Consider the following 18907-nt stretch of genomic DNA (forward strand, 5'->3'; position numbering starts at 1 on the left):
TATAACATTCTCTCTCTCTCTCTCTCTCTCTCTCTCTCTCTCTCTCTCTCTATATATATATATATATATATATAAATATATATAAATATATATATATATTCCACTACCTCTCCTATTCTCCAATCTCTCTCTACCTCAACCTGATGATATATGTCCCTCACAGTATTCATTGATATGATATTAACACTATCATGCAACCTTCATACCTTCATGCACTATATGCATACCTTCATAGCGTTTCACTCAACCTGCTGCTATAGTGATGGGAATCATTCTTTCCAACATCATATAAGTTACCATTCTTGTCATTGAACTCTGTCATTGAACCTTTTTTGTTCCACTAGAACACTTGACCAGGAGGCAGTTACTTACTTGCTTGCTTTTTGACCGTTGTTTCCCCACTAACACTCAGACTTTGTGAATTATTGTTGTTGGGTACAGCAACAACACTAGGTCTCATAACTTGATATATATCTATTACAGTTTTAGAAAATAATATATTCAGGCTGAGTAATATGGTAAAAGCCTTCACTCATGACATTTATGGGATGGATACAGTGGATCAGTCGTTCAAGTAATCCTTTTCTACATAACAGAGACAGACTTATTGACATATACTTTGTAATCTCAGCCTCCAAATAAACACATTATCTTTGAAAATGACCTCTAAAGCAGAACAAATTTTAATTCTCAGCAACATTATGTCATTGCCTTATGTTTGATGCTCTCACTAACATGCTTTTGGTTTTTTGCTTATTTTAAGACATGATCAGGTGTATCTCAAGTTTGCCACTAATTCACAATGTAGTGGGAAATGACACTGAACCTCTTGTCTTCTCTTAACACTAACTCCTGACTTTTAATATTTCAGATGTATGACACCACTTCTGGTTTGGCTTTTAGCCTTTTCTAATGCCATAGGTGTGTGTGTCCATGATTGTATGGAAACAAATGTGTGACTATGTCTGTTCTTGGGCCAAAGCTTGAATGTGGAAGACAAGCAACAACATTAGGTATTGAGCCTTGATAGCTACTTTGTTCAATGGTTCCTGAGGATTCAAGCACAGGTGCTCACACTTACAAGGCAAATACATTCCACTGAACCTTCATCTGAGACCAACTTTCAATCTCTTTAAGTGACTTAATTCTGCCATTTCTTGTAGAATTCACTACAACTTCTCCGTAGATCATTTACCCTCAGTTTTCAATTAAATCTTAGAATCCTTGAATTCGTTTATTCTACTGCTCTTACCCTGACTTAACTCTTACCTTCTTTCTGATTTGATCCAGTTATTTCTTCAGATAACGGGTAACAATGCAAGTGTAAAATGGAGGCTAAGACAATAAGAGAGTGCACTCAACCAGGAACTATTGTGAACACATCAAAATAGCCATAGGAATGTAAATGAAATTTGGATGTGAAGGTGGATGTCTATGCTTGGAAGGTCTCTAGTTGTCTGTGTTTTGGAGGTTTGGGTGTTGAAGAGTGACTATTGAGTAGTGGGGGTAACTTAGAGGTGGAGGCCAGTAGAAGGGGATCTCCCTCATAATTAGGTAAGATGATTCTTCAGACATGATGGAATTAAACAGTCTAAGCCTGACCATGTCCAGAAACCTCTGGTTTACTGTATTGGTATGATAGATTTTCCCAACACATGCCTGAGTCATTGATTCCCAACAGGAGGATATCTCCTCATGGCATCAGTGGTAAAGCAGTGGGGTGATGAGTTTACTAGTGTTTTTGATTTTATCAGCTCACTATCTGTGCATGTGTCATATGTTACATTGAATATTGTAAATGTCAGTTTGATTTTTCTTAATAAAGGTATCTACCATTTGCAAAAAAGTGAAGAATATCAGGCAGTGCTCACTTTTATTCTTTGTAATCAACACTTTCTTCCTTCCTTCACACAGTTTTATATGGCTCGTGGTTTGAGCACACCCGTGCCTGGCTGTCCATGAGAGAAAGGGACAACTTCCTGCTTTTGTGCTATGAAGACCTGAAACAGGTAACCAGCATTCTTATCTCAACCACAAACCCTCTCACAAACCCACCCCATGCTGTACCCCACATTCCTCAGTGTTGCCATGTCAGTGTTAGGCTCATGAATACTCACTAAAAGTTAGATTACTGCTTATGTCCTTTATTGACCTGCTTCTGACATTTCCTCTCCAGCCTCCTAATCCATCTTCCACGTCTTCTCTACCCTGAGGAGTAGAGAGGGGTAGCTCACACTTGCACTACAAGTATTTAATTCTATCTATACAACACATTTGATACATCTGATAATGCAGTGGTCAGTGGTTAGTGGGGATAGTAGTGTTATTCTACTGTTGTGACAAAATGTATGTCATCTACACTTGACTGCAAGAAGAGAGACAAAGGAGAAAATTATCAGTGAGTTCTGGGAGAATACAAGTCAAGGAGACCCAGGAATAGTACTGAGTGCTACATTAATCTAACTGGGCATGTACAGGGTGCAGCCAATCAGGAAAGATGGTGCCCTGTGCTCTGCAGTACAGAGAGTTCCTTATGATGGACTAGAATACACTAGAGATTTCAAAAGTCTTAGTAGAGAATATTTAAAATGTTTCACCATTATGTAATGCCATATATTTAAATAGAATGATAGACTATACATTTACCTGATCATTGAAGGTTTTATTTCACTAAAATGGCCAACTGATGGTATAAATATGTTTAAGTACTTTGGGCATGTCTCAAACATCACTTATTTTAAAAATTAAAAAATACCTTGGCCGTGTGACACTTGAATGCAAATCCAACTCTGAGACATAGAGTCAGTGTCAGGGTTTCCAGATCATCTTTGCTTGTATGGTTGGTTTGAAGTCAGTGTTGGCTATACGAGACATTGTTTCAAAAGACCATTAAGAAAAAATAATTTTGTGTATTTTATGTTCATTTAGCTAAAAATACTTCCTCTTGATGATGTAAATTACATAATAATCCCACACTAAATCAGGATTATGTATAAAAAGAGTTATTTATTTAGGGGTAGGCTCACAGATCACAGTCCTCTGCATGAGTGGGAAACAGGAACTAAAGCTAGCAGCCAGAAATGAGAGTCCAAAGAGAGAGAGTCAACACCCTCTTTACAGCTGTATTTATTCTATAAGAGACCATGCCCAAGTGAGCTGGTATCTTAAAGGCTATAGGCTGAAGGAACTCCCATAGCACCTCTCCCTTTTGTTTAAATAAGAGAGTTCCAAACCTAATAAAAAACTATGTACACTAGGAACAGATATTAAGTATAAAGTTAGAATTACAGCCAGCATAAACAGTATTAAGCAAGGAATATATCCTAATGTTTTAATAAGCATTCCATCCTAAGGAGTCTAAGATTGTAGTCGAAATGGCTTGAATAGATCATAAGAGGATGGTAATGATGACTATCTAGTCTTCAACCCCATTAAGACTGGAGAAGGGAGATAATATTACTTGAGTAGGCAGGAAGTACAATCAAGCAATTCCAAAATGTACAGTAGATGACAGAGACAACTGGCTGCCTAGGCAATCACTCAAAGTCTCATTTGCAATGTTGAAGCAACCAACTTTGGCTAAGACCTAGAGTAACTGACAGACCATTTTCAGAGGCAGAAAAATTTTCAGAACCATCTTACCCTGTCTTGGGAAGGTTTGGCAGTCATTTTTCTTGTATCCTGCTGGGTCAAGTCTGGACATTGTGCACTTTGTCATTGGTCAAGGCATAGGCAAAAAGGCAGTTGTGCCAAGAAGAAAACAAACTCCAAGTAGAGTGTCTTTGGTGCTCAACACTCTCTCAGGAATAGATCATGCTGCCAAGAGCAATCGTGTCTCACATTAACATCATCCTAAAATATTTAAATGCCATGTTCTACAGAACTTTGAAGTGGTTTAAGATTACCTATCTACATGGATAGATACAGTCTATCTCTATGTATCTAAAGACCCTGAATAATTTAACTATAAGTATGACAAACATGGATGACTATTGACCTATAATACTTAATACCTGCATAACTTAAAGACTAAGACTTCATATTAGAATATTAATCAATCTTTAAACAAGAAATGAGTACAATCACCTCAAAATATAAACAATGTATAAATATCTTGATCACAGGTAGAAATATATAATGCAATACGATAAATATGTTCTAAAATTGTATTAATATACAAAATATCTTTTTTGTTTGTTTTTTCTTTATTCTTATTCTTATTCTTATTATTATAATACCAAGAGATGCCCTATCATACAACAAAAGCATTTGTTCAACTATGTTCATAGCAGCATTATTTATAATAGCCAGAACCTGGAAATAACCTAAATGCCCCTCAATGGAAGATTGAATAAAGAAAGTAAGGAATATATATACATTAGAGTACCACTCAGCGTTAAAAAACAATGACATCTTGAATTTTGAATGCAAATTGATGGAAATAGAAAACACTATCCTGAATGAGGTAACCCAGACCCATAAAGAGGAATATGGTATGCACTCACTCATAAGAGGGTTCTAGCCATAACAAAGGACATTGGCCTATAATTCGTGATCCTAGAGAAGCTGAAAAGTAAGGTGAACCCAAAGAAAAGCAGGTACTTATCCTCCTGGATATTGGAATTAGACAAGATTGCCAGGCAAAAATTGAGAGCTTGAGGGTAATGGTGGGGAGGGCAGAAGGGGAGATAGGGAGAGAAAAGTTTTTTATTTTTTTTAATTATTAAAAACTTTCACCTCCTCCCCACCTCCAATTTGCCCCCACTTCCCTAACTCTCCTCCCCCTCCAGTCCTGAGAGCAGTCAGGGTTCCCTGCCACATGGGAAGTCCAAAGTCCTCCCCCTCTCCATCCCGATCTAGGAAGGAGAGCATTCAAACAAACCAGGCTCCCACAAAGCCAGTCCATGCAGTAGAATCAAACCCATCGCCATTGTCCTTGGCTTCTCAGTCAGCCCCCATTGACAGCCACATTCAGAGAGTCAGGTTTGATCACATTCTCCATCAGTCCCAGTCCAGCTTGCCTTGGTGAGCTCCCATTAGATCAGTCCCACCATCTCAGTGGGTAGATGCACCCCTCGCGGTCCTGACTTCCTTGCTCATATTCTCCCTCCTTCTGTTCCTCATTTGGACCTTGGGAGCTCAGTCTAGTTCTCCAATGTGAGTCTCTGACTCTATCTCCATCCATCGCCAGATGAATTTTCTATGGTGATATTCAAGATATTCATCAGTGTGTCTATGGGAGAAGGTCAATTCAGGCACCTTCTCCTCTGCTGCCAAAGGAATTAGCTGGGGCCATCTTCTTGGACTTGGGAACCCCTCTAGAGTCAAATCTCTTGCCAACCCTAAAATGGCTCCCTTAATTAATTAATTGAATAAAGAAAGTAAGGAATATATATACATTAGAGTACCACTCAGCGTTAAAAAACAATGACATCTTGAATTTTGAATGCAAATTGATGGAAATAGAAAACACTATCCTGAATGAGGTAACCCAGACCCATAAAGAGGAATATGGTATGCATATTAAGATATCTACTTCCCTGTTCCCATATCCATTGTTCCTCCATCCTAACCAGCCCATTCCCCCAAACTCTCCCCAACCCTCCCCTTCTCCCTCCCCATCTCTTCATAAACACACCTCACCCCAGTGCACCTAACTTTTGTCTGGCAATCATGTCTACTTTCAATATCCAGGAGGATAACTACATGATTTTCTTTGGGGTCACCTTCTTATTTAGCTTCTCTAGAATCATGAATTATAAGCCCAATGTCTTCTATTTATGGCTAGAATCCACTTATGAGTGAGTACATACCATATTCCTCTTGTTGGGTCTGGTTTATCTCACTCAGTAAAGTGTTTTCTATTTCCAACCATTTGCATGAAAAATTCGAGATGTCATTGTTTTTTTACCACTGAGTAAAACTCCAATGTGTATATGTGACACACCTTCTTTAATCATTCTTCTATTGAGGGGCTCCTAGGTTGTTTCCAGGTTCTGGCTATCACAAATAGTGCAGCTATGAACATAGCTGAACAAATGCTTTTGCACTATGTTTGGGCATCCTTTGGGTATATACCCAAGAGTGGAATTGCTGGGTCCAAAGGTAGGTAGACTCCCAGTTTCCTGAGAAACCGCCACACTGATTTCCAAAGTGATTGTACAAGTTTGCATTTCCACCAACAGTGAATGAGTGTTCCGCTTACTCCACAACCTCTCGAGCATAGACTTTCATTAGTGTTTTTGATTTTAGCTATTCTGACAGGTGTGAGATGGTATCTCAAAGTTGTTTTGATTTGAATTTTCCTGATCGCTAAAGAGGTTGAGTATGAAGTTAAGTGTCTTTAGGCCATTTGAATTTCTTGTGTTGAGAATTCTCTGTTCAGTTCAGTTTCCCATTTTGTAATTGGGTTAATGAATGTTTTAATGTCTAGTTTCTTGAGTTCTTTATATATTTTGGAGATCAGACATTTGTCTGATGTAGGGTTGGTGAAGGTCTTCTCCCAGTCAGAAGGTAGCCTTATTTATTTATTTATTTATTTATAAGAATTTCCACTTCCTCCCCTCCTCCCGCTCCCCTCACTCTCTCTTCTCCTCCCTCTCCAGTCCCAACAGCTGTCAGGGTTTCCTGCCTTGTGGCAAGTCCAAGTTCCTCCCTCCTCCCTCCAGGTCCAGGAAGGTGAGCATCCAAACAGACTGGTATCGCAAAAAGCCAGTACATGCAGATGAAACAGGACCCAGTGCCATTGTCAATGGCTTCTCAGTCAGCCACCATGTCAGCCACATTCAGAGAATCCGGTTTGATCACATGCTCGTTCAGTCCCAGTCCAGCTGGCCTTGGTGAGCTCTCATTCACTCAGTCCCCTTGAATCAGTGAGTGAACGCACCCTTCACGGTCCTGACTTCCTTTTTCATGTTCTCCCTCCTTCTGTTCTTCATTTGGACCTTGGGGGCTCAGTCCAGTGCTCCAATGTGGGTCTCCGTCTCTATCTCCATCCATCCTCGGATGAAGGTTCCCTCTGGTTCTGCCTTCCTTTCTCACGTTCTCCCTCCCTCTGCTTCTCATTTGGACCTAGGGAATTAAGTCCAGTGTTCCAATATGTGTCTCTGTCTCTATCTCCACCCATCGCCAGATGAAGGTTCTATGGTGACATGCAAAATATTCATCAGTATGGTTATGGGCCAAGGCCAGTTCAGGCACCCTCTTCTCTGATGCCCAGGGAACAATCTGGGGACCTCTTCTTGGGCCTGGGAACCCCTCCAGAATCAAGTCTCATGCAAACCCTAAAATGGCTCCCTTAGTTGAGAGATATACCTCCCTGCTCCCATAACCATCCTTGCTCCCTCCACCCATCCCATTCCCCCAAGCTATCCCCAATCCTCTCCCTCTCCCTTTTCTCTAGTCCTCTCCCCTTTCTTCCATCTTTCCATCCCCTTGTGCACCCAAGTTTGCCTGGCAATCTTGTCTACTTCCAATATCCAGGAGGATAACTGTATGATTTTCTTTATGTTCTCTTTCTTATTTAGCTTCTCCTGAGTTTTTTGAGAAAACACCACACTGATTTCCACAGTGGTTGCACAAGTTTGCATTCCCACCAACAATGAATGAGTGTTCCCCTCAATCCACCTCCTCTCCAGCATAGGCTACCATTGGTGTTTTTGATTTTAGCTATTCTGACAGGTGTAAGATGATATCTCAAAGTTGTTTTGATTTGCATTTCCCTAATCACTAAGGAGGTTGAGTATGACCTTAAGTGTCTTTTGGCCATTTAAACTTCTGTTGAGAATTCTCTGTTCAGTTCAGTACCCCATTTTTTAAAATTGGGTTAATTAGAGTTTTAGTGTCTAGTTTCTTGAGTTCTTTGTATATTTTAGAGATAAGACATTTGTCTGATGAGGGGTTGGTGAAGATCTTCTCCCAATCAGTAGGTTGCCTTTTTGTCTTAATGACAGTGTCCTTTGCTTTAAGAAGCTACTCAGGTTCAGGAGGTACCATTTATTCGTTGTTTCTCTTATTGACTGTGATACTGGGGTTCTACCTAGGAAGTGGTCTCCTGTGTCCATGTGTTGTTGATTACTTCCCACTTTCTCTTCTATCAGGCTCAGTGTGGTCAGATTAATATTGAGGTCTTTAATCCATTTGGATTTGAGTTTTGTGCATGGTAATAGATATGGATCTATTTTCATTCTTCTGTAGGTTGACATCTGGTTATGCCAGCACCATTTATTAAAGATGCTTTCTTTCTTCTATTATATAATTTTAGTTCCTTTGTCGAAAATCAGGTGCTCATATGTTTGTGGATTAATATCTTGGTCTTCGATTTGATTCCAATGGTCAACATCTCTGTTTTTGTGCCAATACCAAGCAGTTTTCATTACTGTAGCTCTGTAATAGAGCTTGAGGGCAGGGATGGTAATGCTTCCTGAAGTACTTTTATTATTTAGTATTGTTTTGGCTATCCTGGGTTTTTTATTTTGCCATATAAAGTTGATTATTGTTCTCTCAAGGTCTGTGAAGAATCTTGTTGGGATTTTGATGGGGATTGCATTGAATCTATAGATTGTTTTTGGTAGAATTGCTATTTTTACTATGTTGATCCTCCCAATCCAAGAGCATGGGAGATCCTCCCATTTTCTGGTATCCTCTTCTATTTCTTTCTTCAAAGCCTTAAAGTTCTTGTCAAATAGTTTTTTTTTTGTTAAAGACCCTTGTTCTTTTTTATTATTATTATTATTTTTTCAAAGTTTATTAAATTATGAAAGTTTCCATTTCCTCCCCTCCTCCCAACACCCTCCCACTTCCCCCTCCCTCTCCTCCTCACTCTCCATCCCTAAGAGCATTCAGGGCTTCCAGCCCTGTGGGAAGTTCAAGTTCCTCCCCCCCTCCCTCAGGTCCAGGAAGGTGAGTATCCAAACAGACTGGATCCCAAAAATGCAGTATATGCAGAGGTAACAAGTCCCAGTGTCATTGTCAGTGGCTTTTCAGAATGGCTCCGGGCCAGCCACATTCAGAGAATCTGGCCGCATTCAGAAAATCTGGTTGGATCACATGCTCGTTCAGTCCCAGTCCAACTGGCCTTGGTTAACTCTCATTAGATCAGTCCCCTTGTATCAGTGGGTGATCGCACCCCTCGCGGTCCTGAGTTTTTTTCATGTTCTTCCTTTTTCTGCCCCTCATTTGGACCATGGGGGGCTCAGTCCGGTGCTCCAATGTGGGTCTCCGTTTGTATCGCCATCTATCGTCGGATGAAGGATCTGGGACTCTTGTCTATAGACAAGTGTCAAATAGATTTTTCAGTCTAACTTGTTGTTAGCGTTACCACAAGATATTTTATGCTATTTGTGGCTATCGTGAAAAGTGATGTTTCTCTGATTTCCCTCTCTGCTTCTTTGTTCTTTGTGTATATGAGGGCCACTGATTTTTTGGAGTTGATCTTGTATTCTGCCACATTACTATAGGTGTTTGTCAGTGTAGGAGTTCTTTGGTAGAGTTTTTGGGGTCCTTATGTACACTATCATATCATCTGCAAATGAATAAAGTTTGACTACTTCCTGTCCAATTCGAATCCCCTTAATCTCCTTATGCTTTCTTATTGCTATTGCTAGAACTTCAAGCACTATATTCACAAGGTATGGAGAGAGTGGACAGCCTTGTCTTGTTCCTGATTTTAGTGGGATGGCTTTGAGTTTGTCTTCATTTAATTTAATGTTAGCTCTAGCATGTTGTATATTGCTTTTTATTATTTTTAGGAATGAACCTTTTATCCCTTATATCTGCAAGACCTTTATCATAACAGGGTGTTAAATTTTGTCAAATGCTTTTTCAGCATCTAATGAAATGATCATATGTTTTTTTCCTTCTGTTTATTTATATGATGGAATACATTGATAGATCTTCATATGTTGAACCAGCCCTGCCTCTCTGGGATGAAGCCTACTTGATCATTATGTATAATTTTTTGGATGTGTTCTTGGATTCGGTTTGCCAGTAATTTATTGAGAATTTTCACATCGATATTCATGAGTGAGATTGTTCTGTTATTTTCTTTCTTAGTTAATTTTTTTGTGGTTTTGGTATCAGGGTGACTATGGCTTCATAAAAGGAGTTATGCAATGATTCTTCTGTTTATATTTTGTGGAACACATTAAGGAGTATAGGTATTACCTCTCCTTGGAAGTTCTGGTAGAATTCTACATTGAAACCATCTGGTCCAGGGCTTTTTTTGGTAGGGAGGTTCCTGATGACAGCTTCTATTTCCTCGCAACTTACAGGTCTATTTAAACTGCTCAACTGGTCTTCACTTAATTTTGGTATATGGTATTTATCTAAAAATGTGTCCATTTCTTTCACATTTTCCAATTTTGTGGCATACAGGCTTTTGTAGTAAGATCTAATGATTCTCTGAATATCCTCAGTATCTGTGGTTATGTCCCCTTTTCATTTCTGATCTTGTTAAATTGTGTGTTCACTCTCTGCTGTTTGATTAGTTTGGAAGGGGTTTGTCAATGTTGTTGTTTTTCTCCAAGAATCAGCCATTTGTTTTATTGATTCTTTGGATTGTTTTCTGTATTTCTATTTTGTTGATTTCAGCTTTCAGTTTGATTATTTGCAGTTTTCTACTTTTCCTGGGTGAATCTGCTTTTTCTTTTTAGAGCTTTCAGGTATTCTGTTAAGTCTCTAATGTGTATTTTCTCTATTTTCTTTATGTGGGCACTTAGTGCTATTAACTTTCCTCTTAGCACTGCTTTCATAGTGTCCCATAGGTTTGGGTATGTTGTGTCTTTATTTTCGTTGAATTCAAGGAAGACTTTAATTTATTTCTGTGTTTCTTCATTGTCTCAGGGATGGTTCAGTAGTTGACTGTTCAGTTTCCATGAGTTTGTAGGTTTTCTGGGGTTAGAATTGTTGTTGAATTCTAACTTTATTCCATGGTGATCTGATAGTACACAGGTGGTTACTACAATTTCTTTGTATCTATGGATGTTTGTTTTGTTACCAATAATTTGATCCATTTTTGAGAAAGTTCCATGAGATGCTGGAAAGAAGGTATATTCTTTTCTGTTTGGGTGGAATGTTCTATAGATGTCCATTAAGTCCATTTGGTTCATTACATCTGTTAGTTCTCTTATTTCTCTGTTAAGTTTCTGTCCGGTTGACCTGTCCATTGGTGAGAGCTGAGTGTTGAAATCAGCCACTGTTAGAGTATGGGGTTTGATGTATGCTTTGAGTTCTAGTAATGTTTCTTTTACATAAGTTGGTGCTTTTATATTAGGAGTGTAGATATTCAGGACTGAGACTTCCTCCTGATAAATTTTTCCCGTTATGAGTATAAAGTATCAATTTCCATCTCTTCTGTTTAATTTTAGTTTGAATTTAATTTTGTTAGATATTAGTAGAGCCACACCTGCATGTTTCTTTGGTCCATTTGATTGGAAATCCTTTTCCCAACCCTTTACTCTGAGTAGGTGTCTGTCTTTGTGGTTGAGGTGTGTTTCTTGTAAGCAGCAGAATGTTGGATCCTGATTTCGTATCCATTCCCTCAACTTGTGCCTTTTTATGTATGAATTGATTCCATTGATATTAAGTGATATTAATGACCATTGGTTGTTTACTCCAGTTATTTTTTCTGGTGGTATTGTTTCTGTGTTTCCCTTCTTTGAGCTGTGCTGGTGGAGGATTGTCAGATGCTTGTGTTATTATGGGTGTTGTTGGCTTCCTTGGTTTGTGATTTTACTTCTAGTATTTTCTGTAAGGCTGGGTTTGTGGCTACATATTGTTTAAATCTGTTTTTGTCCTGGAATATCTTGTTTTCTCCATTGATGGTGAATGCAAGCTTTTCTGGGTATAGTAGTCTGGGTTTGCATCCTTGGTCTTTTAGTTTCTGCAGCACATCTATCCAAGACCTTCTGACTTTCGTGGTTTCCATTGAAAGATCAGGTGTAATTCTGATAGGTTTCCCTTTATATGTTACTTGACCTATTCCCCTTGGAGCTCTTAATATTTGTTCTTTATTCTGTATATTTTGTGTCTTGATTATTATATGGTGAGGGGATGCTTTTTTTTGATCCAGTCTATTTGGTATTCTGTATGCTTCTTGAACCTCCATAGGAATATCATTCTTTAGGTTGGGAAAATTTTCTTCTATAATTTTGTTGAATATATTTTCTGGGCCTTTGAGCTCTATGTCTTCCCTTCCTTCTACCCCTATTTTTTTTTGGTTTGGTGTTTTCATGGTGTTCCAGGTTTCCTGGATGTTTTGTGTTAAGAATTTGTTGGATTTGTTTTTTTCTTTAATCAGTGAGTTTATTTCCTTCATAGTATCTTCAGTGTCTGAGATTCTTTCTTCTATCTCTTGTATTCCATTGGTATTACTTGTCTCTGCAGCTCCTGTTCATTTACCCAGATTTTCCATATCCAGCCTTTCCTCGGTCTGTGTTTTCTTCATTACCTCCATTTCATTTTTCAAGTCTTGAACTGTTTCCCTTACCTGTTTGATTGCTTTTTCTTGTTTTTCTTGGTTATCTTTGAGAGATTTATTCATTTCCTCTACCTTTCTGTTTGTCATCTCCATTTCTTTATGGCAGTTTTTCACCTCCTGTTTAGGTTCCTCTATTATTTTTATAAAGTTCTGCGTAGCGTCGATTTCTTCTATTTCTTCTGGAGTAGGTTGTTCACTTCTTCTTGTTGCATGATCCCTGGATTCTGGTGATGTCATGTTGCCTTTCAGGTTGTTGGAGCAATTCTTGCATTGGTACCTGCAAATCTCTTTCTTCAAATGCAGCCAGGAAAGTCTTGGTGTCTTGGTTCAATCTTTGCTGTGTCTGACTCTCTGGGTGTATCTCCTCAGTGCAGGTGCAGGAACTATTCCCATCTGGATGGAACTCCTTAGCACAGAAACAGGGACTCCTGGTAGTCCCAGGACGCCACTGACAAAAGGGCAGCCATGGTGGGGGTGATCAGGGTCGAGTGGAACACAGAAGACCCTGCAGCAGAAGCTCAAGGTGCCCTGCACTTTCTTGAGGGATCCTTTTCGCCTGCCTGGCTGGCAGACCCTCACCCCTCTGGGTGGGTCTCCTTAGTGCAAGAACAGGAACTGTTCCTGGGCCAAGGACTTTGCAGACAATAGGACAGGCTTGGGGGAAGCAGGGTCATGTGTAATAGAGAAGCCCCTGCCTATAAAATGTCTTAAACACAGGTAGAAGCATGCATGTATACAATCTGACAAAATAACTTAGCATAGGTATTCAAATATACAGCTGTGGGGTACTGGGTGGGACAGATACCCCAACAAGCAGGACCCCTCATGTTATAGATACCGATAAATTGTGCTAAACTCTGTTCTTTTATGTCGAGATTTCCTTTTAAAACTCTCTCAGGTTTTTAAGTAGATTTAGTCCACCACGTTGGTGCACCAACTTGTAGGAGGGAGGCTGCTTGTTTGTCCTGGCTGCCTGAAACCAAAATAATCACACAGAAACCATATTAATTAAATCACTGTTTGGTCCATTAGCTCTAACTTTTTATTGGCTGAATCTTGCATATTAATTTAACTCATTTATATTAATCTGTGTATTGCCACGTGGCTGTGACTTACCAACTAATGTTCCATCTGGCTCTAGCAGGGCTACATGCCTTCTTTCTGACTCTGTCTTTTTTTATCCCAGCATTCAGTTTAGTTTTGCATGTCTAGCTAAGTTCTTCCCTGCTGTAGGTACAAAGCAGTTTCTTTATTTATTAACGGTAATCACAACATACAGAGGGAAATCCTACATCAATCACTTCGATCATTCTATTACAGCCTGACTCGTAGGATTCTTTGATATACCTGTAATATACTTTATATATAATAAGCAAATAACTGTTTCATTTTCATAGAAACATACGCTGAGTCATTATCTGTCTTTATTTGTGCAGGTATACCCATGATAGCCATAAATTTTAATAAATGTGTGATTACTGAAGCAGCCTTTCCTGAGCTCAGGGCAGTTGCCCATTGAAACCTGAATAAGTGTCAATGGTATGGGGTACATATTTTAATTTTCCAAATTTTGTAAAGTGGAACACTTTCATCTGACATATTTAGCCAAACTGCTTCCCTGACCATCTTGTCCTGTGAATTCCCAGGGAATGTTTGGTGGAGGTGAAGTGTGGAACAATGCAATGAGTTGGGATAGGGATGTTTGAAGTGGTCTATGAGATCTACTAGAGATGTGGGTGGATAATGCAGATGTTCTGATGCATAGTTAGGGGTAACATTGGGGCACTGGTCTCAAAGTAATGAGAGATAGGTGATGATCTACAATTAACTTACGCCTTCCCTATCCAGAGTCATCTGTGAGTTCCCAAGACAGGCCTTTTGGATTTGTGTATTGGGATAGTACATTGAGCTAGAGCAGTGAAGTTAGAAGAACATCAGTGAGATATACTCTAGATAAGGGAAGTAGTCACAGATTTTCTGTCAAAAGTGGGGATGAGACTGGGGGATTGGATCTAGAGGGGCACAGGGAAATGAAAAATCTGCAGCCAGCCTACCTGCATCCCTACAAAAGTCAGAAAAACAATTCTTTTTTTAAAATTTTATTTCTTTTTTTTATTTTAAAAAATTTATTATTCTTTTTTTTCGCCCCTCCTCCCAACACCCTCCCACTCCCCACTCCCCCTCGTCCTCCCTCTTCATCCCTAAGAGCAGTGAGGGCTTCCAGCCCTGTGGGAAGTTCAAGTTCCTCCCCACTCCTTCCAGGTCCCTGAAGGTGAGTATCCGAACAGACTGGATCCCAAAAATCCAGCATATGCAGAGGAAACAAGTCCCAGTGTCATTGTCAGTGGCTTTTCAGAAAGGCTCCGGACCAGCCACATTCAGAGATCCGGCCACATTCAGAAAATCTGGTTGGATCACATGCTCGTTCAGTCCCAGTCCAACTGGCCTTGGTTAACTCTCATTAGATCAGTCCCCTTGTATCAGTGGGTGATCGCACCCCTCGCGGTCCTGAGTTTTTTTCATGTTCTTCCCTTTTCTGCCCCTCATTTGGACCATGGGGGGCTCAGTCCGGTGCTCCAATGTGGGTCTCCATCTGTATCGCCATCCATCGTCAGATGAAGGATCTATGGAGATAAGCAAAATCTTCATCAGTATGGTTATAGGCCAAGGCCGGTTCAGGCACCTTCTCCTCTGTCTAGAGAACAATCTGGGGATCTCTCCTTGGACCTGGGATCCCATTTATAATCAAGTCTCCTGTAAACCCTAAAATGACTCCCTTAGTTGAGATATATTCTTCCCTGATCTCACATCCATCCTTCCTCCCTCCCCTCATCCCAGTCCACCTAGCTTTCCCCATTCCTCCCCTGCTCCCTTCTCTCCTACCCTCTCCCCTTCCAACAACCCTCCCACCACCCATACACCCGAGGTTACCTGGGACTCTTGTCTATTTCCAATCTCCAGGCAGATAGCTAATGATTTTCAACTAGGTTCACCTTCTTATTTAGCTTCTCTAGGATCACGAATAATAGGCTCAAAGACCTTTAATTATGGTTAGAATCCACTTATGAGTGAATACATACCATATTCCTCTTTTTGGGTCTGGCTTACCTCACTCAGTAAAGTGTTTTCTATTTCCATCCATTTGCATGCAAAATTCAAGATGTCATTGTTTTTTACCGCTGAGTAGAACTCTAATGTGTATATGTTCCACACCTTTATTAACCATTCTTCTGTTGAGGGTTACCTAGGTTGTTTCCATTATATGGCTATTACAAGTAGTGCTGCTATGAACATAGTTGAACAAATGCTTTTGTAGTATGATAGGGCATCTCTTGGGTATATTCCCAAGAGTGGAATTGCTGGGTCCTGAGGGAGGTTGACTCCCAGTTTCTTGAGAAACCGCCACACTGATTTCCACAGTGGCTGCACAAGTTTGCATTCCCACCCACAATGGATAAGTGTTCCCCTTACTCCACATCCTCTCCAGCATAGGCTATCATTAGTGTTTTTGAGTTTGGCTATTCTGACAGGTGTAACATGATATCTCAAAGTTGTTTTGATTTGCATTTCCCTTATCGCTAAGGAGGTTGAGCATGACCTTAAGTGCCTTTTGGCCATTCGGAGTTCATCTGTTGTGAATTCTCTGTTCAGTTCAGTACCCCATTTTTTAATTGGGTTAATTAGAGTTTTAGTGTCTAGTTTCTTGAGTTCTTTGTATATTTTGGAGATCAGACCTTTGTCTGATGAGGGATTGGTGAAGATCTTCTCCCAGTCGGAAGGTAGCCTTTTGGTCTTACTGACAGTGTTCTTTGCTTTACAGAAGCTTCTCAGTTTCAGGAGGTCCCATTTATTCATTGCTTCTCTTATTGTCTGAGCTCCTGGGGTTCTGCTTAGGAACTGGTCTCCTGTGCCTATATCTTGTAGACTACTTCCCACTTTCTCTTCTATCAGGTTCAAAGTGGTCGGATTAATGTTGAGGTCTTTAATCCATTTGGACTTGAGTTTTGTGCATGGTGATAGATATGGATCTATTTTCATTCTTCTACAGGTTGACATCCAGTTATGCCAGCACCATTTGTTAAAGATGCTTTCCTTCTTCCATTGTATGCCTTTAGCTCCCTTGTCAAATATCAGGTGTTTATATGTTTGTGGGTTAATACCCGGGTCTTTCGATTCCATAGGTCGACTTCTCTGTTGTTATGCCAATACCAAGCTGTTTTCGATACTGCTGCTCTGTAATAGAGTTTGAAGTCAGGGATGGTAATGCCTCCAGAAGTTCCTTTATTGTATAAGATTGTTTTGGCTATCCTGGGTTTTTTGTTTTTCCATATAAACTTGATTATTGTTCTCTCAAGGTCTGTGAAGAAGTTTGATGGAATTTTGATGGTAATTGCATTGAATCTATAGATTGCTTTTGGTAGAATTGCCATTTTTACTATGTTGATTCTCCCAATCCAAGAACAGGGGAGATCTTTCCATTTTCTGGTATCCTCCTCAATTTCTTTCTTCAAGGACTTAAAGTTCTTGTCAAATAGGTCTTTCACTTCCTTGGTTAGAGTTACCCCAAGATATTTTATGCTGTTTGTGGCTATCATGAAAGGTGATGTTTCTCTGATTTCCCTCTCTGCTTCTTTATCCTTTGTGTATAGGAGGGCAGCTGATTTTTTGGAGTTGATCTTGTATCCTGCCCCATCACCAAAGGTGTTTATCAGCTGTAGGAGTTCTTTGGTAGAGTTTTTGGGGTCGCTTATGTACACTATCATATCGTCAGCAAATAACGAAAGTTTCACTTCATCCTTTCCAATTCGAATCCCCTTGATCCCCTTATGTTGTCTTATTGCTATTGCTAGGACTTCAAGCACTATATTGAAGAAGTATGGAGAGAGTGAACAGCCTTGTCGTGTTCCTGATTTTAGTGGAATGGCTTTGAGTTTCTCTCCGTTCAATTTGATGTTAGCTGTCGGCTTACTATATATTGCTTTTATTATATTTAGGTATGATCCTCATATACCCAATCTCTCCAACACCTTTATCATAAAGGGGTGTTGAATTTTGTCAAATGCTTTTTTCAGCATCCAATGAAATGATCATATGGTTTTTTTCTTTCAATTTATTTATATGATGGATTACATTGATAGATTTGCGTATGTTGAACCAGTCCTGAATCTCTGGGATGAAGCCCACTTGATCATAATGGATAATTTTTCTAATGTATTCTTGGATTCGGTTTGCCAGTATTTTATTGAGTATTTTGGCGTCAATGTTCATGAGTGAGATTGGTCTGTAATTCTCTTTCTTGGTTGTGTCATTGTGTGGTTTTGGTATCAGGGTAACTGTAGCTTCATAAAAAGAGTTTGGCAATGATTCTTCTGTTTCTATATTGTGACATACATTAAGGAATATAGGTATTAGCTCTTCCTGGAAGTTCTGGTAGAATTCTGCATTGAAACCATCTGGACCTGGGCTTTTTTTGGTGGGGAGGTTTTTGTTTTTTGTTTTTTTTTGAAAGTAAATTTTTTTTATTTTTTAAAAGTTTCCTTTTCCGCCCCTCTTCCCAACACCCTCCCACTCCCCCACTCCCTCTCCTCCTCCCTCTTCGTCCCTTAGGGCAGTCAGGGTTTCCTGCCCTGTGGGAAGTTCAAGTTAATCCCCCCTCCATCCAGGTCCAGGAAGGTGAGTATCCAAACAGACTGGATCCCCAAAATCCAGTATATTCAGAGGAAACAGGTCCCAGTATCATAGTCAATGGCTTTTCAGAAAGACTTCGGGCCAGCCACATTCAGAGAATCCGGCCAAATTCCTAGAATCTGGTTAGATCACGTGCTCGTTCAGTCCCAGTCCAACTGGCCTTGGTAAACTCTCATTAGATCCGTTCCTTTGTATCAGTGGGTGATAGCATCCCTCGCAGTCCTGATTTCGTTTTTCATGTTCTTCCTCCTTCTGCTCCTCATTTGGACCTTAGGGGGCTCAGTCTAGTGCTCCAAATTGGGTCTCCATCTGTATTGCCGTCCTTCGCCAGATGAAGGATCTATGGTGATAAGCAAAATATACATCAGTATGGTTATGGGCCACGGTGGGGAGGTTTTTGATAACAGCTTCTAATTCTTCGCGACTAACAGGTCTATTTAGACTGTTCACTTGCTCTTAATTTAACTTTGGTAAATGGTATTTATCTAAAAACCAATCCATTTCCTGTACATTTTCCAACTTTGTGGCATATAAACTCTCGTAGTAAGATCTAATGATTCTCTGAATTTCCACTGTGTCTGTTGTTATGTCCCCCTTTTCATTTCTGATCTTATTAATTTGAGTGTTCTCTCTCTGCCGTTTGATTAGTTTGGCTAGGGGTTTGTCAATCTTGTTGATTTTCTCCAAGAACCAACTTTTTGTTTTGTTGATTTTTTGGATTGTTTTCTGTGTTTCTATTTT

The 18907-nt window shown here is 39.7% G+C and overlaps 1 protein-coding gene across 2 annotated transcripts in view; it reads left to right on the forward strand.

The window, feature by feature from the left end:
* Positions 1-18907, forward strand: part of LOC125396007 (sulfotransferase 2A1-like) — a 48488-nt gene that overhangs the window by 17275 nt on the left and 12306 nt on the right. For both annotated transcript variants that reach the window (XM_087908874.1, XM_087908875.1), the window contains one exon: positions 1915-2009. In XM_087908874.1, coding sequence (XP_087765000.1) covers positions 1915-2009 — 95 coding nt within the window. The remainder of the gene's footprint in view (positions 1-1914; positions 2010-18907) is intronic.

Source organism: Myodes glareolus, chromosome 1 (assembly GCF_982192425.1).
Source record: "Myodes glareolus chromosome 1, mMyoGla1.1, whole genome shotgun sequence".
NCBI lineage: Eukaryota > Metazoa > Chordata > Mammalia > Rodentia > Cricetidae > Myodes > Myodes glareolus.